This window comes from Somniosus microcephalus, chromosome 11 (genome assembly GCF_052327205.1).
Source record: "Somniosus microcephalus isolate GS21.2 chromosome 11, FLI_Smic_1.0, whole genome shotgun sequence".
NCBI lineage: Eukaryota > Metazoa > Chordata > Chondrichthyes > Squaliformes > Somniosidae > Somniosus > Somniosus microcephalus.
Genome location: NC_140997.1, coordinates 3,586,989 through 3,607,537, shown reverse-complemented (window position 1 = coordinate 3,607,537; position 20,549 = coordinate 3,586,989). Strand labels below are relative to the sequence as shown.

The 20,549-nt window shown below is 48.6% G+C and overlaps 1 protein-coding gene across 3 annotated transcripts in view; it reads right to left on the bottom strand.

Annotated features, from left to right (window-relative positions):
• Positions 1–19,525, bottom strand: part of nsmce1 (NSE1 component of SMC5/6 complex) — a 30,952-nt gene extending 11,427 nt beyond the window's left edge. Inside the window, exons 1-2 of one of the 3 annotated variants that reach the window (XM_086000058.1) lie at positions 19,435–19,525; positions 15,183–15,317 (exon numbers count right to left, since the gene is read on the bottom strand). In XM_086000058.1, the coding sequence (XP_085856184.1) occupies positions 15,183–15,300 (118 nt within the window). In that variant the 5' untranslated portion in view covers positions 15,301–15,317; positions 19,435–19,525. The other 2 variants (XM_086000056.1, XM_086000057.1) reach the window with 2 other exon arrangements.
• Between the last annotated feature and the right edge of the window lie 1,024 nt (positions 19,526–20,549).

Genomic DNA, 20,549 nt, shown 5'->3' with positions numbered 1-20,549 from the left:
CATGAAATATTTTTCAGAATTGAAGCACTTTTCATTTCTGGGCACAGTCTAGTAGCAGGCAGAAACAGCAGAGTGAGATGGGAATCTCTTCCTTCAGCTCTACTTGTCCCCCACAACCCCAAACAAACAAAGCTTTATCAGGAAGCATTTCCCTGCAGACAATGTCTCTCTGACTATTGAGCAACCGTTATGCAAAGTGTGTGACTTCTGTTTGCATTCGGAGCTATATTCAACCACACTGAGGGCAGGCTGTGACCGAGGCCACACCCGCAGGCAGGGCTGAGTGAGGACAGCTCTACCCAAACATTGCACAGACCAAGCTTCACTAAAAGTGGAACCGACACCTTCGATTCTAGTTTCTATTTTATTGAGAAACCTCTAGGTGAAGGACCAAGGGCAAGAAAGAAAGACTTGCATTTTATAGCACCTTTCACACCACAGGATGTCCCAAAGCGCTTTACTGCCAGTGAAGTACTTTTAACATAAGAACGAGCGTAAGACGTAGGAGCAGGAGTCGGCCACTTGGCCCCTCGAGCCTGCTCCGCCATTCAATAAGATCACGGCTGATCTGATCTTGGCCTCAACTCCACTTCCCTGCCCGCTCCCCATAACCCTCGACTCCCTTACCGTTCAAAAATTTGTCTACACCTTAAATATATTCAATGACCCAGCCTCCACAGCTCTCTGGGGAAGAGAATTACAAAGATTCACAACCTTCAGAGAAGAAATTTCTCATTTCCATTTTTAAAAAGGTGCCCCCTTATTCTGAAACTGTGTCCCCGAGTTCTAGATTCCCCCACGAGGGGAAACATCCTCTCTACATCGACCCTGTCCAGCCCCTTCAGAATCTTAAATGTTTCAATAAGATCCCCTCTCATTCTTCTAAACTCCAATGAGTATCGGCCCAGCCTGCTCAACCTTTCTTCAGAAGACAACCCCTTCATCTCCGGAATCAACCTCGTGAACCTTCTCTGACCTGCCTCCAATGCAAGTATATCCTTCCTTAAATAAGGAGACCAAAACTGTCTGCAGTACTCCAGGTGTGGTCTCACCAACACCCTGTACAGTTGTAGCCGGACTTCCCTGCTTTTATACTCCATTCCCTTACAATAAAGGCCAACATTCCATTTGCCTCCCTAATTACTTGCTGTACCTACATGCTAACTTCTTGTGATTCATGTACAAGGACCCCCAGATCCCTCTGTACCGCAGCATTTTGTAATCTCTCCCCATTTAAATAATAATTTGCCTTTTTATTTTTCCTACCAAAGTGGATAACCTCGCATTTTCCCACATTATACTCCATCTGCCAGATTTTTGCCCACTCACTTAGCCTATCTATATCCCTTTGGAGATTCTTTGCGTCCTCTGCACAATTTGCTTTCCCACCTATCTTTGTATCATCAGCAAATTTGGCTACATTACACTCGGTCCCTTCATCCAAGTCATTAATATAGATTGTAAATAGTTGAGGCCCCAGCACTGATCCCTGCGGCACCCCACTAGTTACAGTTTGCCAACCTGAAAATTTCCCATTTATCCCGACTCTCTGTTTTCTGTTAGTTAGCCAATCCTCTATCCATGCTAATATATTACCCCCAACCCTGTGAGCTCTTATCTTGTGTAGTAACCTTTTATTGTGGCACCTTATCGAATGCCTTCTGGAAATCCAAATACACCACATCTACTGGTTCCCCTTTATCCACCTGCTCGTTACATCCTCAAAGAACTCCAGCAAATTTGCCAAACGTGATTTCCCTTTCATAAAACCATGCTGACTCTGCTTGACTATATTATGATTTTCTAAATGTCCTGCTACCACTTCCTTAATGATGGACTCCAGCATTTTCCCAATGACAGATGTTAGGCTAACTGGTCTATAGTTGCCTGCTTTCTGTCTCCCTTTCTTAAATAGGGGCGTTACATTTGCGGTTTTCCAGTCGGCTGGGACCTCTCCAGAATCCAGGGAATTTTGGTAGATTACAACCAATGCATCCACTATCTCTGCAGCCACCTCTTTTAGGACCCTAGGATGCAGGTCATCGGGTCCAGGGGACTTGTCCACCTTTAGTCCCATTAGTTTGCCTAGGTCTTTCTCTCTAGTGATAGTGATTGTTTTAAGTTCCTTCCCCCCCCCCCCCCCCACATTGCCCCTTGATTATGTATTATTGGGATGCTTTTAGTGTCTTTTACCGTGAAGGCCGATACAAAATATTTGTTCAAAGTCTCCGCCATTTCCCTGTTTCCCATTATTAATTCCCCAGTCTCATCCTCTGGGAGACCAATGTTTAAGAGCTTCTACAGGTATATAAAAAGAGTAGCTAAAGTACTGTCTGTTTTTATATTTCTTGCTAGCTTACTCTCATAAGCTATCTTCTCTCTCTATCATTATTTTAGTCGTCCTTTGCTGGTTTTTAAAAATTTCCCAATCCTCTGGCCTTCCACTATTCTTCGCAACATTGTATGCTTTTGTTTTCAATTTGATACCATCCTTTACTTCCTTAGTTGGTTCCACAACATATTGTTCCAGGAAACCATCCCGTATACACTCCAAGAACTCATCCTCAAGTCTACCTTTGCCAATTTGCTTTGTCCAATCAATATGAAGATTATAATCTCCCAAGATTATAGCCGTATCTTTCTTACTAAACTCGCACGTTTACACTCTGTTCCAAGCTGCACTCCATGACAAACTGCACTCTAGCCTTCCTTATTTATACACAGTCACTGTTGTAATGTGGGAAACGCAGCAAGCAATTTACGTGATCTGTTTTAGTGATGTTGGTCGAGGTATTAATATTGGCCCCAGAACACCGGGAGAATTCCCCTGCTCTTCTTCGAATAGTGCTGTGGGACCCCCCTCGAGACCGCCTAACTCAGCGCACACCAGGAATCGATCCTAAACCGCACGCTTACTACCTCACCAGCTGGTGCACACAGCCACGGAGCCATTCAAGGGTGTCCCAATGTTACCATTTACATCTAACTCTGATTGTAAATTCTTACCTAGCAAGGTTCTGCTGATTTCCTACTCTCAATGGGGGTAATGCCACCCTCACCACGTGGGCAGTAAACTGGCGGAGTGGATCGAGCGCCGTTATATTACACTGTGGAAATATGATTTTGCCCTTACTAGTGCATGATGGGATACTTGACATCTAATGTATTTTTGTACCATTGCCTGTGGACTAAAACCAAGTCAGCAGCAACTAACGTAATCTTCTGACCTATTGCAATTAAGTTAATCACAACCTGCCAGAACAATACATTGCAGAACTATTGGGTAACCGCACTGCTAATGACATCTGGCCAAAGAATGAAAACAATTCTGTTAAAGGTCAATCTCGTTTCTCTTTATACATGATCATATTGAACTTGTGTTCTTCACTGTATAAATATGATAATCAGACATGAGTGAGCAAATCATTTTTTTTGGTAACAAGATTCAAACAAAACCTCCTGACAGAATATAATTAACTAACTTTGTCTGAAGACATTTCTGTCCTGCTGACCTTTTGATTGTCCTTGTTTAAACTCAATGTGTTTAAGATGATACAATACCATTACACGTGATCTATGGAACGCTTGCTTGTTTGAGTGTATAAATATGCTGCATTTGCTGATGTCCTTTAGAGATGTTGGCCTAGCCTTTGTCCAGGCAGCTCTCTCCTTGTATACACTTGTATGCAAGTAAAATAAAGCTTTGTCTCTCTGACGATACCCAGTTTGTGTAAAGTCTTTACTTGGGGTTTAGACTTCGACAACACCCCCGGTGTTCACCCTATTGATTTCAATGTGGGTTCTACAATAGGCGAGTGATCCCTCCGCCAGGTTACTGCCCATATGCCAATGAGTATAACACACAACCAACACCAACGCACGGCCCAGACTGATTTATCGACTGAACTGAAATCTGTTCCACGCCCCTCGTGACACAAACTGTAAGAATAAAAATATGTTTTGTATGTGTGATGGACTCGAGACTATTAATATAAGATGTATGTAATAAAGATGAATTTGATGTGTAGGGATCTCCCTGCTCAAGGCAATGGCGCGAAACTTAACAAAGGAAACCTGCATAACAGGATAACCCCCACAGACTCACCATCGAAACTCAAGAGCCATTAAAAGGTGTCAACAAACAATTAACTTAAGCAAGAAATGGCAGCAGCTCAAAGGAAAGCCAATCAAGAACTGCCATGAAACTAAGACCCAATCCTTAGCAATTTAGACTAGAGACAATGGACTTAAAAAGATATAAAACAAGGAACCCAAAGGCTCTCGCTCTCTCTCCCTCTCTCGATAACCACACGGAAAAGCAAGAAGCCTCCCTCTACAGACCGTGTGCATTGCTTGATTCAGGGAAGTACGAGTCTGTGTAAATCTAACCCATTACCTTACCTGTTGCAATCCAGTAGAGAGTCATAGGATACCAGTAGGCTATTGTTTTGATGTGCATTAGTGTGTGTGTTTAATAAACTTATTCCAAATTGTTTCAAAAGAATTGGACTTGCTGTCAATTTAATGCCAGTCGAAATAAAAAGCTTACAAAACTCAAAATGAAATTGAATGCTGTCTATAAGCACACAGATACGCCATCAGTTTTCATATCTCCGCATTTTAAATATATTCAAATATCAAAATACTCGTCAGAGAGAAACCTAGGTGCAATTAGCTGTGAGAGCACTTCCTCTGGTGGCTGACAAACTGACAAAGACCCTCGTTCAGTCCTGATCTGCAGTGCTTGCTACTTTGGGAGTTTCATTGATTTAACATTCAGCAGTACGCCGTGTGTTAAACACTCGGGACGGGAAGTGGTCACGGAAAGTTACTGGGTGGGAGACTGGTTGCGCACTGACACAGTCCTCTTGCACTGTACAATACCGAACCCCTCCACACATCCTCTTCACAAACCACAACCAGCAAGGTGGCTGAGCGCCACGACACTCCGCCTCCGTGGAGGAGTCTCATGACTCTTTACCCATCACAAAAGCCATGTTAGTAGGAGTGAGCAATCATCGCCCGTGTACAGATTAAGCTGTCTGCCTCCTGCACGCCTTCCCCTGGCCCACTGAGACAGCGGGAGATCGAGCACATCCCTGGCCTCCTCTCCACTGTGTAACTGATGCCAGGAGGTCTACAAGGATCCAGTGTAACTCGCCCTCCAACAGAGACCTGTAGCGGCAGTTGAGCAATCGAACCCAACACGCACAGCGCTGTGGGCTCTCGGTGTGCACTGTGGGGCAGATCTAAGTAAATGGGCCTTATTCATCTTACAGGCCCCACCACACAGCAACAGCGCCAGGAAGAGAATGTAACAGGAATTCTCTCCCTCCTTCCCACTGGGAAGCAGTGCCATCAACCACACACCACTCTCACCAGCACAGATGCTTGCAGCATATCGGGAACGGTAGCACAGTGGTTATGTTACTGGACTACTGATCTGGAGTAACAACAGAAAATGCTGGAAAAACTCAGCAGGTCAGGCAACATCCGTGGAGAGAAATTTGAGTTGACGTTTCGGGTTTGACCCTTCTTCAAAACTGGAGAGAAAAGGAACTGGATCGAAGGCAGGGCTGCGATCGGACAAAAGAATAAAAGAACCAAAAGAAGTAAAAGAGATTAGAAGCTAGACGAGATGGTAATAGGCTGGGATTAGGTGTAAAGTGTACTGGCAGGGCAAAAGATAGCTGCCAGGTGTGAGAGAGAAACAAAAGGAAAGGGGGGGGGGGGGGGGGAAGGAAAGGAGTGGAAAAATATAAGTAAAGATGAAATAGGGGCCGAGGTTATGATCTGAAATTGTTGAACTCGATATTGAGACCGGAAGGCTGTAAAGTGCCTAATCGGAAGATGAGGTGCTGTTCCTCGAGTTTACGTTGAGCTTCCGTGGAACAATACAAGAGGCCAAGGACGGTGCCTGGACGCGAGTTCATAATCCCACCACAGCAGCTGGGGAATTTAAGTTCAGTTAATTAAATAAATCTGAAATAAAAAGCTAGTATCAATAAAAGTGACCATGAAACTACTGGATTGTCGTAAAAACCCATCTGGTTCACTAATGTCCTTTAGTGAAGGAAATCTGCCGTCCTTACCCGGTCTGTGACAAATATTTTTTAAAAAGCAAATCACCTTCCAGACTCAGAACAACCCCCTCCCCGCACCCCCAGACACCCCCCTCCCCGCGCTCCCAGACACCCCCCTCCCCCCGCAGTGCTGATAAGTCTGTGTTCTGTTTTCCCATATGGTGTAACGGCCCTGTCCTTGTTCAATTTCACCAGCATCACTACAGGAATCAGCTGGTACACGTCAGCAAGCAGCTGCGGTTAATCAGCCACACTGCAACTGACCAGCTACACGTGCAGGAAGTGGAGCTTTCCTACATTCACAGAGTAATTCATCATCTATTTTCCAGGTAATGTGGTTGAAACTAAAAGTGACAGCTCGCTCCCTTAAAACCAGAAGGGCAAGCTGCCCCTGGGCAAGTTGACCAGAGCGATTCAGTAATGGGTCGTCCACTCTGTATTGTACGTGCCCTGTGTGTGTGTTAACAGTGACTCCACCCAAACGTGTACTGCAGTGTCGCGATATACTTCTCACCAACTCTGCTTCAAAATGAAAGTCAATGCGATGCTGGAAACTCCGGGACGCAGCGAGAGCCCCCTCAGCGTGGCCTTGATGGTGTCCAGGGGGCACTGAAGTCTAGGTGCAGCCCCACCTTGGAGGGGGTGGGTGATGGGGTGTAGGAAGAGACACTCAGCATCACTACAGGCCACATCCTCACAGCTCAAGGATACAGCATTACCGGGAGTAACAGAGCCATTAGGATACGATTCAATCCCAGTCTCTGACAGTCCCAAGTTTGAACCCAGTCAGGGTGTTACAAATGGTCTCCACATCCCTGGGTTAGGAAAGGGGATTTATTTATTTATTTTAAATCAACCCGGATTCTTGCTCCCGATAGTTATCCAGGGACCGACTAGTGCTGCAGTGTGTACCCGGAGCGAGCGCAGGACCAGACTGCACGGCCCTTGCACCCTGCGATTGTTGGCCTACCAGCACTCGAGGAGAATGGTCTCTTCAGTCAGACGCTGGAAGCTGCCGCTTCAACCACATCGCAGGGAGGTCAAAGCCTCTGGGGAGGAGCAAAGGGGAGAAATTTGATTTTTTTTTATGTATATATATATATATATATATATATATATATAAAAGAGGTGGGATAAAGGAAATAAAATGCCAAAAATAGTTTCCGTCAGTAAAGGTTTCAAGGGGCAGAAAACGTTAGTGGGAGTGGTATATAGACCTCCAAACAGTAATGCGGAAGTCGGGGATGGCATCAAACAGGAAATTAGAGAAGCGTGCAATAAGGGCACAGCAGTTATCATGGGTGACTTTAATCTACATATAGATTGGGCTAACCAAATTAGTAACAATACTGTGGAGGAGGAATTCCTGGAGTGTATACGGGATGGTTTCCTGGACCAATATGTCGAGGAACCAACTAGAGATCAGGCCATCTTAGACTGGGTATTATGTAATGAGAAAGGATTAATTAGCAATCTTGTTGTGCGAGGCCCCTTGGGTCAGAGCGATCATAATATGATAGAATTCGTCATTAAGATGGAGAGTGAAATAGTTGACTCGGAGACTAGGGTCCTGAATTTAAATAAAGGAGACTGCGATGGTATGAGGTGCGAGTTGGGTAGGATTGATTGGGGAATGCCACTCAAAGGGTTGACGGTGGATGGGCAATGGCAAACATTCAAAGACTGAATGGATGAACTACAGAATTTGTTCATCCCAGTTTGGCATAAAAATAAAACAAAAAAGGTGACTCAACCATGGCTAACAAGGGAAAGTAGGGATAGCATAAGATCCAAGGAGAGGACATATAAATTGGCCAGAAAAAGCAGTAAACCTGAGGATTGGGAGCAGTTTAGGATTCGACAAAGGGATTAATTAAAAGGGGGGGAAATAGAGTATGAGAGTAAGCTTTCAGGGAACATAAAAACTGACTGTAAAAGCTTTTATACATATGTGAAGAGAAAAAGATTGGTGAAGTCAAGCGTAGGTCCCTTGCAGTCAGAATCAGGGGAATATATAATGGGGAACAAAGAAATGGCAGACCAATTAAATACATACTTTGGTTCTGTCTTCACAAAGGAGGACACAAATAACCTCCCAGAGATGTTGGGGAACATAGGGTCTAATGACAGGGAGGAACTGATAGAAATCAGTATTTGTAGGGAAATGGTGTTAGGGAAATTGACGGGATTGAAGGCCGATAAATCCCCAGGGCCTGATAATCTACATCCTAGGGTACTTAAGGAAGTGGCCCTAGAAATAGTAGCATGCATTGCGGGTCATCGTCCAAAATTCAATAGACTCTGGAACAGTTCCCATGGATTGGAGGGTAGCTAATGTTACCCCACTGTTCAAAAAGGGTGGTAGAGAGAAAACGGGGAATTACAGACCGGTAAGCCTGACATCGGTAGTGGGGAAAATGCTAGAGTCCATTATAAAGGATGTAATAGCAGAACACTTGGAAAAAGTGACCGAATCGGACAAAGTCAACATGGATTTACAAAAAGTAAATCGTGCTTGACTAATCTACTGGAATTTTTTGAGGATGTAACTGGTAAAATAGAGAAGGGAGAACCAGTGGATGTGGTGTATTTGGATTTTCAAAAGGCTTTCGATAAAGTCCCGCATAAGAGATTAGCGTGTAAATTAAGGCACATGGGATTGGGGGCCAGGTATTGACTTGGATAGAGAACTGGGTGGCAGACAGAAAGCAAAAAGAGTTGGAATAAACGGCTCTTTTCCCGAGTGGCAGGCAGTGACTAGTGGGGTACCGCAAGGATCGGTCTTTGGACACCAGCTATTCACAATATATGTTAATGATCTGGATGAGGGAACTAGATGTAATATCTCCAAGTTTGCAGACAACACAAAGCTGGGTGGGCGTGTGTGCTCGTGAGGAGGATACCGAGAAACTCCAGTATGATTTGGACAGGTTGGGTGATTGGGCAGAAACATGGCAGATGCAACATAACGTGGATAAATGCGAGGTTATCCACTTTGGTGTCAAAAACAGGAAGGCAGATTATCTGAATGGCAATAGATTGGGAGAAGGGGAAGTGCAACGAGACCTGGGTGTCCTTGTGCACCAGTCGCTGAAGGTAAGCATGCAGGTGCAGCAGGCGGTTAAGAAGGCAAATGGTATGTTGGCCTTCATAGCGAGAGGATTCGAGTACAGGAACAAGGATGACTTGCTGCAGTTGTACAGGGCCTTGGTGAGACCACATCTGGAGTATTGAGGAAGGATGTTCTTGCCATGGAGGGAGTGCAACGAAGATTCACCAGGCGGATACCTGGGATGGCAGGAATGACGTATGAGGAAAGATTGGGTCGATTGGGCTTGTACTCGCTGGAGTTTAGAAGAATGAGAGGGGATCTCATCGAAACTTATAAAATTCTAACAGGACTGTACAGACTAGATGCTGGAAGGATGTTCCCGATGGTCGGGGAGTCCAGAACCAGCGGTCACAGTCTAAGGATAAGGGTTAAGCCATTTAGGACTGAGATGAGGAGGAATTTCTTCACCCAGAGAGTGGTGAACCTGTGGAATTCTCTACCACAGAAGGCAGTAGAGGCCAATTCATTAAATATATTCAAGAAGGAGTTGGATATATTTCTTAAGGCTAAAGGGATCAAGGGATATGGGGAGAAGGCAGGGACAGGGTACTGAATTTGGACGATCAGCCATGATCTCATTGAATGGCGGAGCAGGCTCGAGGGGACCGAATGGCCTACTCCTGCTCCTATCGTCTATGTTTCTATATAATGGAGGTGTCATTTCCGTCCTCATTTTGTCAGGCGCGGGGCCGGGGGGAAGGGGGGTGGCGCGGGGAGGGGGGGCCGGCGCGGGGCCGGGGGGAGGGGGGCGGCGCGGGGCCGGGGGGAGGGGGCGGCGCGGGGCCGGGGGCCGGGCGGAGCGCGGGGCGGCGCGCGGGCCGGGGGGAGGGGGGGCGGCGCGGGGCCGGGGGGAGGGGGGCGGCGCGGGGCCGGGGGGAGGGGGGCGGCGCGGGGCCGGGGGGAGGGGGGCGGCGCGGGGCCGGGGGGCGGCGCGGGGCCCGGGGGGAGGGGGGCGGCGCGGGGCCGGGGGGAGGGGGGCGGCGCGGGGCCGGGGGAGGGGGGCGGCGCGGGGCCGGGGGGAGGCGCGGGGCCGGGGGGAGGGGGGCGGCGCGGGGCCGCGGGGGCGGCGCGGGGGAGGGGGGCGGCGCGAGGCCGGGGGGGAGGGGGCGGCGCGGGGCCGGGGGGAGGGGGGGGGCCGGGGGGAGGGGGCGGCGCGGGGCCGGGGGGAGGGGGGCGGCGCGGGGCCGGGGGGCGGCGCGGGGCCGGGGGGAGGGGGGGCGGCGCGGGGCCGGGGGGAGGGGGGCGGCGCGGGGCCGGGGGGAGGGGGGCGGCGCGCGGGGCAGGGGGGCGGCGCAGGGCCGGGGGGCGGCGCGGGGCAGGGGGGCGGCGCGGGGCAGGGGGCAGGGGGGGCGGCGCGGGGCCGAGGGGGGCGGCGCGGGGCCGGGGGGCGGCGCGGGGCCGGGGCAGTGGGGCAGCGCGGGGGCCGGGGGAGGGGGAGGCGCGGGGCCGGGGGGAGGGGGTGTGGGGCTGGGGGAGGGTGCGGGGGCTGGGGGAGGGTGCTGCGGGGAGGGGGTGTAGGGCTGGGGGAGGGGGGTGTGGGAATGAGGGAGGGGGTGCGGGGGGGGGGGGTGGGGCTGGGGGAGGGTGCTGCGGGGAGGGAGGGGGGTGCGAGGGTGGCGGGGGGGGGGGGGAGTGCTGCGGGGAGGGAGGGGGGGGTGGGAGTGAGGGAGGGTGGGCTATGGGTGGGTGACAGACACACTGTGAAATGTTTCTATGCCACACACTCGGATTAGAAGCAGGGAAATTCCGGCAACTCGTCCCCGCCAACTTTCCTCAGCCAACTCACTTCGATATAAAATATTCTGGGGTCCAACACGACGAGACCACTTTCAGGTAGATATTAACAAAAAAATGAAATGATGCAAAGTTCTGGTCACTGATCTGAAGCTTGGTGCAGTTGCCATGTGATTCCCTTTCTAATGAGCTCCAATTCCCAGCACGAAGCGTTTGAAGCCACTCTCCCGCACTGGATATCTGAGCTGGCCAGGTCAGCAGCTACTCATCACAACTCTGCCGCGGGCCTCAGACCATCCAGGACCAACATCACGGCAGACCCACTGGTACCACCAAAAGCAGATTTACAGCATTCAGTTGATTACATAAGAACATACGAAATAGGAGCAGGAGTCGGCCATTCGGCCCCTCGAGCCTGCTCCGCCATTCAATAAGATCATGGCTGATCTTCTACCTCATCTCCACTTTCCCGCCCGATCCCCATATCCCTTGGTTCCCTTAATATCCAAAAATCCATCGATCTTTGTCTTGAATATACTCAACGACTGAGCCTCCACAGCCCTCTGGGGTAGAGAATTCCAAAGATTCACCGCCCTCTGAGTGAAGAAATTTCTCCTCTTCTGTCCTAAATGGCCGACCCCTTATTCTGAGACTGTGACCCCTGGTTCTAGACTCCCCAGCCAGGGGAAACATCCTCCCTGCATCGACACTGTCAAGCCCTGTAAGAATTTTGTTTGTGTCAATGAGGAGGGATTATAGGCCTAGTCTACTCAATCTCTCCTCATAGGACAATCCCCCCATCCCAGGAACCAGTCTGGTGAACCTTCGTTGCACTCCCTCTATGGCAAGTGTATCCTTCCTTAGGTAAGGAGACCAAAACTGTCCACAATACTCCAGGTGTGGTCTCACCAGGGCCCTATATAATTGCAGTAAGACGTCTTTACTCTTATACTCAAATCCTCTTGTAATAAAGGCCAACATACCATGTGCTTTCCTAATTGCTTGCTGTACCTGCAGGTTAACTTTCAGTGATTCGTGTACAAGGACACCCAGGTCCCTCTGAACACCAACATTTCCCAATCTCTCACCATTTAAAAAATACTCTGCTTCTCTATTTTTCCTACCAAAGTGGATAACTTCACATTTCTCCACATTTGCCATGTTCTTGCCCACTCACTTAGCCTGTCTATATCCCCTTGAAGCCTCCTTGCATCCTCCTCACAACTTACATTCCCACCCAGCTTTATATCGTCAACAAACTTGGATATATTACACTTGGTCCCCTCATCCAAATCATTGATGTAGATTGTGAATAGCTGAGGCCCAAGCACTGATCCTTGCGGTACCCCACTAGTTACAGCCTGCCAACCCGAAAATGACCCGTTTATTCCTACTCTCTGTTTTCTGTCCATTAACCAATCCTCAATCCATGTTAGTATATTACCCTCAATCCCATGAGCCCTAATTTTGTTTAATAACCCCTTGTGTGGCACCTTATCGAATGCCTTCTGACAATCCAAATACACCACATCCACTGGTTCCCCCTTATCTATTCTGCTAGTTACAACCTCAAAAAACTCTAACAGATTCATCAAACACGATTTCCCTTTCATAAATCCGTGTTGACTCGGCCCAATCCTATTATTATTTTCTAAGTGCCCTGTTACCACGTCCTTAATAACAGATTCTAGCATTTTCCCTACTACTGATGTCAGGCTAACTGGTCTGTAGTTCCCCGTTTTCTCTCTCCCTCCTTTCTTAAATAGTGGGGTTACATTTGCTACCTTCCAATCCGCGGGAACCGTTCTAGAATCTATGGAATTTTGGAAAATGACAACCAATGCATCCACTATCTCTCTAACCACCTCTTTCAAAACCCTAGGATGTCGGCCATCAGGCCCAAGGGGATTTATCGGCTTTCAGTCCCATTAATTTCTCCAGTACTATTTCTTTACAAATACTAATTTCTTTCGGTTCCTCATTCTCTCTAGAGCCTTGGTTTTCCACTATTTCCGGGAAGTTTTTTTGCATCTTCTTCTGTGAAGACAGACCTAAAGTATTTGTTTAATTTCTCTGACATTTCCTTATTCTCCATTATAATTTCTCCTGTCTCAGCCTGTAAGGGACCCACATTTACTTTTGCTAATCTTTTCCTTTTTACATACCTATAGAAGCTTTTACAGTCTGTTTTTATGTCTCTCACTAGTTTACTCTCATATTCTATTTTCCCTTTATCAATTTCTTGGTCCTCCTTTGCTGAAATCTAAAATCCTCCCAATCCTCAGGCTTACTGCTCTTTTTGGCAACATTATAAGCCTCTTCCTTTAATCCAACACTATCTTTAACTTCTCTTGTTAGCCACAGTTGAACCACTTTTCCTGTGAGGATTTTGTGCCTTAAACGAATGTGTATTTGTTGTAAATTATGTATTAATTCTTTAAATGCTAGCCATTGCTTGTCTACCGTCATATCTTTTAATGTCGTTTCCCAATCCACCTTAGCCAACTCGCCCTTCATACCTATGTAGTTTGGTTTATTTAGATTCAAGACCCTAGCTTCTGATTTAACTAAATCACTTTCAAACTCAATATGAAATTCTATCATATTATGGTCACTCTTCCTTATAGGCTATTAATTAACCCTTTCTCATTGCACTATACTAGATCTAAAATAGCCTGTTCCCTAGTTGGTTCCTCAACATACTGACCTAGAAAACTATCTTGTATACATTCTATGAATTTGTCCTCCACACTATTACTGCAAATTTGATTTGCCCAGTCTATATGTAGATTAAGGTCCTCCATGATTACTGTATTACCCTTGTTACATGTGCCTCTAATTTCCTGATTTATACTCTGCCCTACATTACAACTACTGTTTGGGAGCCTATAAACAACTCCCACCAATGTTTTCTACCCCATGCATCAGCCTTCTGCATTCTGCTCAGAAGAGATCTCCAAGTAAGCCCGTGTCCCAGGTCTCAACTTAGAAGACAGATTCAGAGCTCTCAAACGATGACAATTCAGCTGTCAAAAGCTCTTGACAGATGAAACGTCACTCGCTGACGTCACCAGTAACCGGCTTTCCCTTAATTGGCACGCTAAACCCGCTGGGCAGGTTTAATCAAGGGAAAATAGCGTGGGTTGGCCACAAGTCGATGGAGGCGGGACTAAAACCCGACGAGCAGCAGTCCTGCCTCCATCATGTCCCCATTGGCAAAATCATCCCCTTAGTTCCCAACCTTGGCCACATTGCAACCCCGTCTCCGTAATGGCAATTAGATCAAACCTATTCATTTCTATCTGCGCTATTAAGTCATCTATTTTGTTGCGAATGCTACGCACATTCAGATATAATGCCTTTAGCTTTGACTTATTTCTCTTTTTCCCTGATGTCACCTTAGTCACTGATGCCCTATTACCTTTGTTACTCTCTCTGTCCCTTCCTGACCCACTCTGCTTATTTTTACCCAAAACTCTACTCTGCTCGAGAGCCTCGACATTTCTCTCGCTACTTTTAAATTTACCCTTCCCTGAATCCTCCCCCCCCCCCCCCCCCCTCGTTAGATTAAAACCCGGTCTACTGCCCTAGTTATTCGGTTCGCAGGACACTGGTCCCAGCCCGGTTTAAGTGGAGCCCACCCCAACAGAACAGCTCCCTCTTTCCCCAGTACTGGTGCCAGTGTCTCATGAATCGAAACCCCTGCCTCCCACAGCACTCTTCCAGCTATATATTTAAACCTCTAATCTGTTTGTTCCTACGCCAATTTGCGCGTGGCTCAGGTAACAGTCCAGAGATTATCTCAAACTCTCTCAGCAGAACCTCATTCCTAGTTCTACCTATGTCATTTGTTCCTACGTGGACCATGACAACTGGATCCTCCCCCTCCCACTCCAAGTTCTCCTCCAGCCGCGAGGAGATGTCTTTAACCCTGGCAACACAACTTTCAGAACTCTCGGTCGCGGCTGCAGAGAACAGTATCTATCCCCCTGACTATACTGTTCCCTACCACAACTACATTCCCTTTCACTCCCCCCACTTGAATGGCCCCCTGCACCATGGTGCCATGGTCAGCTTGCTCATCCATCCTGCAGGCTTTTCCCTCATCCACACCGGCAGCAAGAACCTCATACCTGTTGGACAAGGGCAAAGTCGGAGGCTCCTCCAGCACTGCACCTGGTCAAATACCATCAGCTTTCAGACAGGAATATGGCTGCAGAAAATAAATCCACAATAACCAAGATCTGGCTGACCTTTGTGTGTTTCACAACAGTGTTTGTGCAGCTTCCTCGTCATGGAACCTTCCAGAATTCCCCGAGACATCATAGTCTGTAGGAATCGTCGGTGGCTCTCATTCAGAGCTGCTGCCATGACGACACCTCAACGTCCTAGAGGAAAATTCAGACTTTACTGGGATCAGAGGCATCAAGGAAACATTTTATAGAACATCCACACTGGGCTCAGTGGGCGGCACCCTCGCCTCGGAATCAGGAGGTTGTGGGTTCAAGTCCCACTCCAGGGACTTGAGCACATAAAGCTAGGCTGACACTCCAGTGCAGTGCTGAGGGAGTGCTGCACTGTCGGAGGTGCCGTCTTTCAGATGAGACGTTAAACCGAGGCCCCGTCTGCTCTCTCGGGTGGACGTAAACGATCCCATGGCACTATTTCGAAGAGGAGCAGGGGAGTTCTCCCCAGTGTCCTGGCCAATATTTATCCCTCAATCAACATCACGAAAACAGATGATCTGCTCATGATCACATTGCTGTTTGTGGGAGCTTGCTGTGCCCAAATTGGCTGCCACGTTTCCTACATTACAACAGTGACTCCACTTCAAACAGTACTTCATTGGCTGTGAAGCATGTTGAGATGTCGTGAGGTTGTGACAAGCGCTGGAGCAATGCAAGTTTTCTTTTCATTAGATTACACATGAAATTAATAGATTGATTTAATGGAGAACAATTTCATTCCTAGGTCTATTTAATTCACAAGAAAAAACACTTCAACCAAACTTATCTGGTGTGAGACACTTAATTCATCATCTCAAGATGCTGTCACGAGCAGTGCTGCAATCCAGTGTTACACAGCTCCCTCTACATAACCCGAGTTTGGAAAGACGAGGATCGAGAGTGTACTACTCAGTGTCGTCGGTAGGTTAAGTGATCATAATACGTAAATTTCACAGCCATCATCACACTTTACTGGAACCCCACGATGGATTTTAGAGGCATCACCTGAACAAGACTGAAGTGTACTCACTTTTTAAACCAAGTATCTCTTATGCAATTATTATAATTACAATACACTGAGGACACCCTCCATCGTGTTGTGTGGCACTACCACCGTGCTAAATGGAATAGATTCAGAACAGATCTAGCAGCTCAAAACTGGGCATCCATGAGGCGCTGTGGGCCATCAGCAGCAGCAGAATTGTATTCCACCACAATCTGTAACCTCATGGCCCGGCATATCCCTCACTCTACCATTACCATCAAGTCAGGGGATCAACCCTGGTTCAATAAGGAGTGTAGAAGAGCATGCCGGGAGCAGCACCAGGCGTAACTAAAAATGAGGTGCCAACCTGGGGAAGCTGCAACACAGGACTACAAGTGGAAGCAGCATGCTAGAGACACGGCTAAGCGATCCCACAATCAACAGATCAGATCAAAGCTCTGCAGTCCTGCCACATCCAGTCGTGAATGGTGGTGGACCATTAAACAACTAACGGGAGGAGGAGGCTCCATGAATATCCCAATCCTCAATGATGGTGGAGCCCAGCATGTGAGTGCAAAAGACAAGGCTGAAGCATTTGCAACCATCTTCAGCCAGAACTGCCGAGTGGATGATCCATATCGGCCTCCTCCTGAGGTCCCCATGATCACAGAAGCCAGTCTTCAGCCAATTCGATTCACTCCCTGTGATATCAAGAAACGGCTGAGCGCACTGGATACAGCAAAGGCTATGGGCCCCGACAACATCCCGGCTATCGTGCTGAAGACTTGTGCTGCAGAACTAGCCGCGCCTCTAGCCAAGCTGTTCCAGTACAGCTACAACACTGGCATCTATCCAACAATGTGGAAAACTGCCCAGGTATGTCCTGTCCACAAAAAGCAGGACAAATCCAATCCAGCCAATTACCGCCCCATCAGTCTACTCTCAATCATCAGCAAAGTGATGGAAGGTGTCATCGACAGTGCTATCAAGCAGCACTTATTCACCAAAAACCTGCTCTCTGATGCCCAATTTGTGTTCCCCAAGACCACTCGGCTTCCGACCTCATTACAGCCTTGGTCCAAACATGGACAAAAGAGCTCAATTCCAGAGGTGAGGCGAGAGTGACTGCCCTTGACATCAAGGCAGCATTTGACCGAGTGTGGGATCAAGGGACCCTAGTAAAACTGAAGTCAATGGAAATCGGGGGGAAAACTCTCCACTGGCTGGAGTCATACCTAGCACAAAGGAAGATGGTTGTGGAGGTTGAAGGTCAATCATCACAGCTGCAGGACATCACTGCAGGAGTTCCTCAGGGCAGTGTCCTCGGCCCAACCATCTTCAGCTGCTTCATCAATGACCTTCCCTCCATCATAAAGGTAAGAATTGGGGATGTTTGCTGATGACTGCACAGTGTTCAGCGCCATTCACAAATCCTCAGATAATGAAGCAGTCCATGCCCGCATGCAGCAAGACCTGGACGACATTCAGACTTGGGCTAATAAGTGGCAGGTAACATTCGCGCCACACAAGTGCCAGGCAATGACCATCTCCAACAAGCGAGAGTCTAACCACCGCCCCTTGACATTCAACGGAATTACCATCGCCGAATCCCCCACTATCAACATCCTGGGGGTCACCATTGACCAGAAACTTAACTGGACCAGCCACATAAATACTGTGGCAACAAGAGCAAGTCAGAGGCTGGGTATTCTGCGGCGAGTGTCTCACCTCCTGACTCCCCAAAGCCTTTCCACCATCTACAAGGCACAAGTCAGGAGTGTGATGGAATACTCTCCACTTGCCTGGATGAGTGCAGCTCCAACAACACTCAAGAAGCTCGACACCATCCAGGACAAAGCAGCCCACTTGATCGGCACCCCATCCACCACCTTAAACATTCACTCCCTCCACCACCGGCGTACCGTGGCTGCAGTGTGTACCATCTACAAGATGCACTGCAGCAACTCGCCAAGGCTTCGTCAGCAGCACCTCCCAAATTCGCGACCTCTTCCACCTAGAAGGACAAGGGCAGCAGGTGCATGGGAACATCACCACCTACAAGCTCCCTCCAAGTCACACACCATCCTGACTTGGAAGTATATCGGCCGATCCTTCATCATCGCTGGGTCAAAATCCCGGAACTCCCTCCCTAACAGCACTGTGGGAGCACCTTCACCACACGGACTGCAGCGGTTCAAGAAGGCGGCTCACCACCACCTTCTCGAGGGTGATTAGCGATGGGCAATAAATGCTGGACTCGCCAGCGATGCTCACCTCCCAGGAACGAATAAAAAAATAAAATTAAAACTGCTATTGTTGAGAATTAAAGGGGGCGGCGAGAGGTCAGGGATTGACGACGAGGTCTCGGAGTGTCACGGGACGGCGTGGGGAACGGAAACAATCGGTGAACCAGCGCCTGATTTAACAATAAGCGGAGAAGCGTAAAAATTAATAGAAAGGCAGACTTCCAGTTCTACAGCGCCTTTCAACTCGGGACATCCCAAGCACTTTACAGCCAATGAAGTGCAGTCACTGTTGTAATGTGGGAAACGCGGCAGCCAAATTGCGCACAGCAAGCTCCCGCAAACAGCAATGTGATAAATGACCAGATAATCTGTGATGTTGATTGAGGGATAAATATTGGCCCAGGACACCGGGGAGAACTCCCCTGCTCTTCTTCAAATAGTGGCCGTGGGATCCTTTACCCATGGCACGGCCCGGAGGGCAAATCAAACCAAAACAACCCAACCCCACCGCCGCGGGCCCGCGTTACCTCCAGCCTGTCTCAGTCTCTCTCTCTCTGTCTCTCTCTCTCTCTCTCTGTCTGTCTGTCTCTCTCTCACTCTCTGTCTCTCTCTCTGTCTCTGTCTCTCTCTCTGTCTCTGTCTCACTCTCTGTCTCTGTCTCACTCTCTGTCTCACTCTCTCTGTCTCTCTCTCTCTCTGTCCTCTCACTCTCTCTCTCTCTCTCTCTGTCCTCTCTCTGTCTCTCTCTCACTCTCTGTCTCTCTCTCACTCTCTGTCTCTCACTCTCTGTCTCTCTCTCTCTCTCTGTCCTCTCACTCTCTCTCTCTCTCTCTCTCTGTCCTCTCTCTGTCTCTCTCTCACTCTCTGTCTCTCTCTCACTCTCTGTCTCTCTCTCTCTCACTCTGTCTCACTCCAATTCCAATTCCAATTCAAATGCTTTATTGGCATGAAAGTTTACAGAGAACCATATTGCCAAAGCTTACATAGCAAAAAGGTACAGTTTTCCAACTCTGTCTCTCTCTCACACTCACTCTCTCTCCTTTCTCACCTTCTCTCTATTTCCGCAGCAACGAGCCTCTCCCCGCGGTGCATTGTGGGCGCCTCCTCTTAAAGGGGAAGTCCCGCCCTGCCGGCGCCGCTTAAAGGGGATGTCGGCCCAGTTTTGCCGAATTCAAAAACCCTCTCCCGGGGGGCGGGGCCTCCCAGAGTGTTTATTCTAAATGATGCGGGTTTTCTGCCACAATCCCCCTGGGGGTCGCTGCCGGGCGAGAGCCCGCGGCCCAGGCTGTAGATTCACAGTAACCCCCCGGACCGGAGACCCCCCGACCCCCGGCCCCCCCCCTGGGCCCCCGGCTCCGACTCCCGGGCCCCCCCCGGGCTCATTGGCTGCGGATTGTGCCGAGATTCAATCAATGGACCAGCAGCAGCACGCCACCCACGGCCGAATAGTTGGCCAGGGTTCACCCTCTGCATTCACAGACCAGGAAAATGGCACTTGGCTAAGGCACAAGAGGGCAGACAGCATAACATTGTCATTCAATTTGTTAAGTTTCCTTAGAATCATAGAATGGTTACAGCACAGGAGTAGGCCATTCGGCCCCTCGAGCCTGCTCCACCATTCAATGAGATCATGGCTGATCATCCAAACTCAGTACCCTGTCCCTGCTTTCTCCCCATATCCCTTGATCCCTTTAGCCTTAAGAAATATATCCAACTCCTTCTTGAATATATTTAATGAATTGGCCTCCACTGCTTTCTGTGGTAGAGAATTCCACAGGTTCACCACTCTCTGGGTGAAGAAATTCCTCATTTCTGTCCTAAATGGCTTACCTACTGGTCAAGAAGGTAAGAGCCCATGGGATCCAGGGTACCTTGGCACGTTGGATCCTAAACTGGCTGAGTGGCAGGAGGCAGAGGGTGATGGTCGAAGGTTGCTTTTGTGAGTGGAGGTCTGTGTCCAGTGGGGTACCTCAGGGATCGGTACTGGGTCCCTTGCTATTTGTGATCTACATAAATGATTTGGAGGAGAATGTAAAAGGTATGATCAGTAAGTTCGCAGATGACACAAAAATTGGTGGGGTGGTAAATTGCGAGGAGGAAAGCCTCAGGCTACAGGACGATATAAACGGGTTGGTCAGATGGGCGGAAAAGTGGCAAATGGAA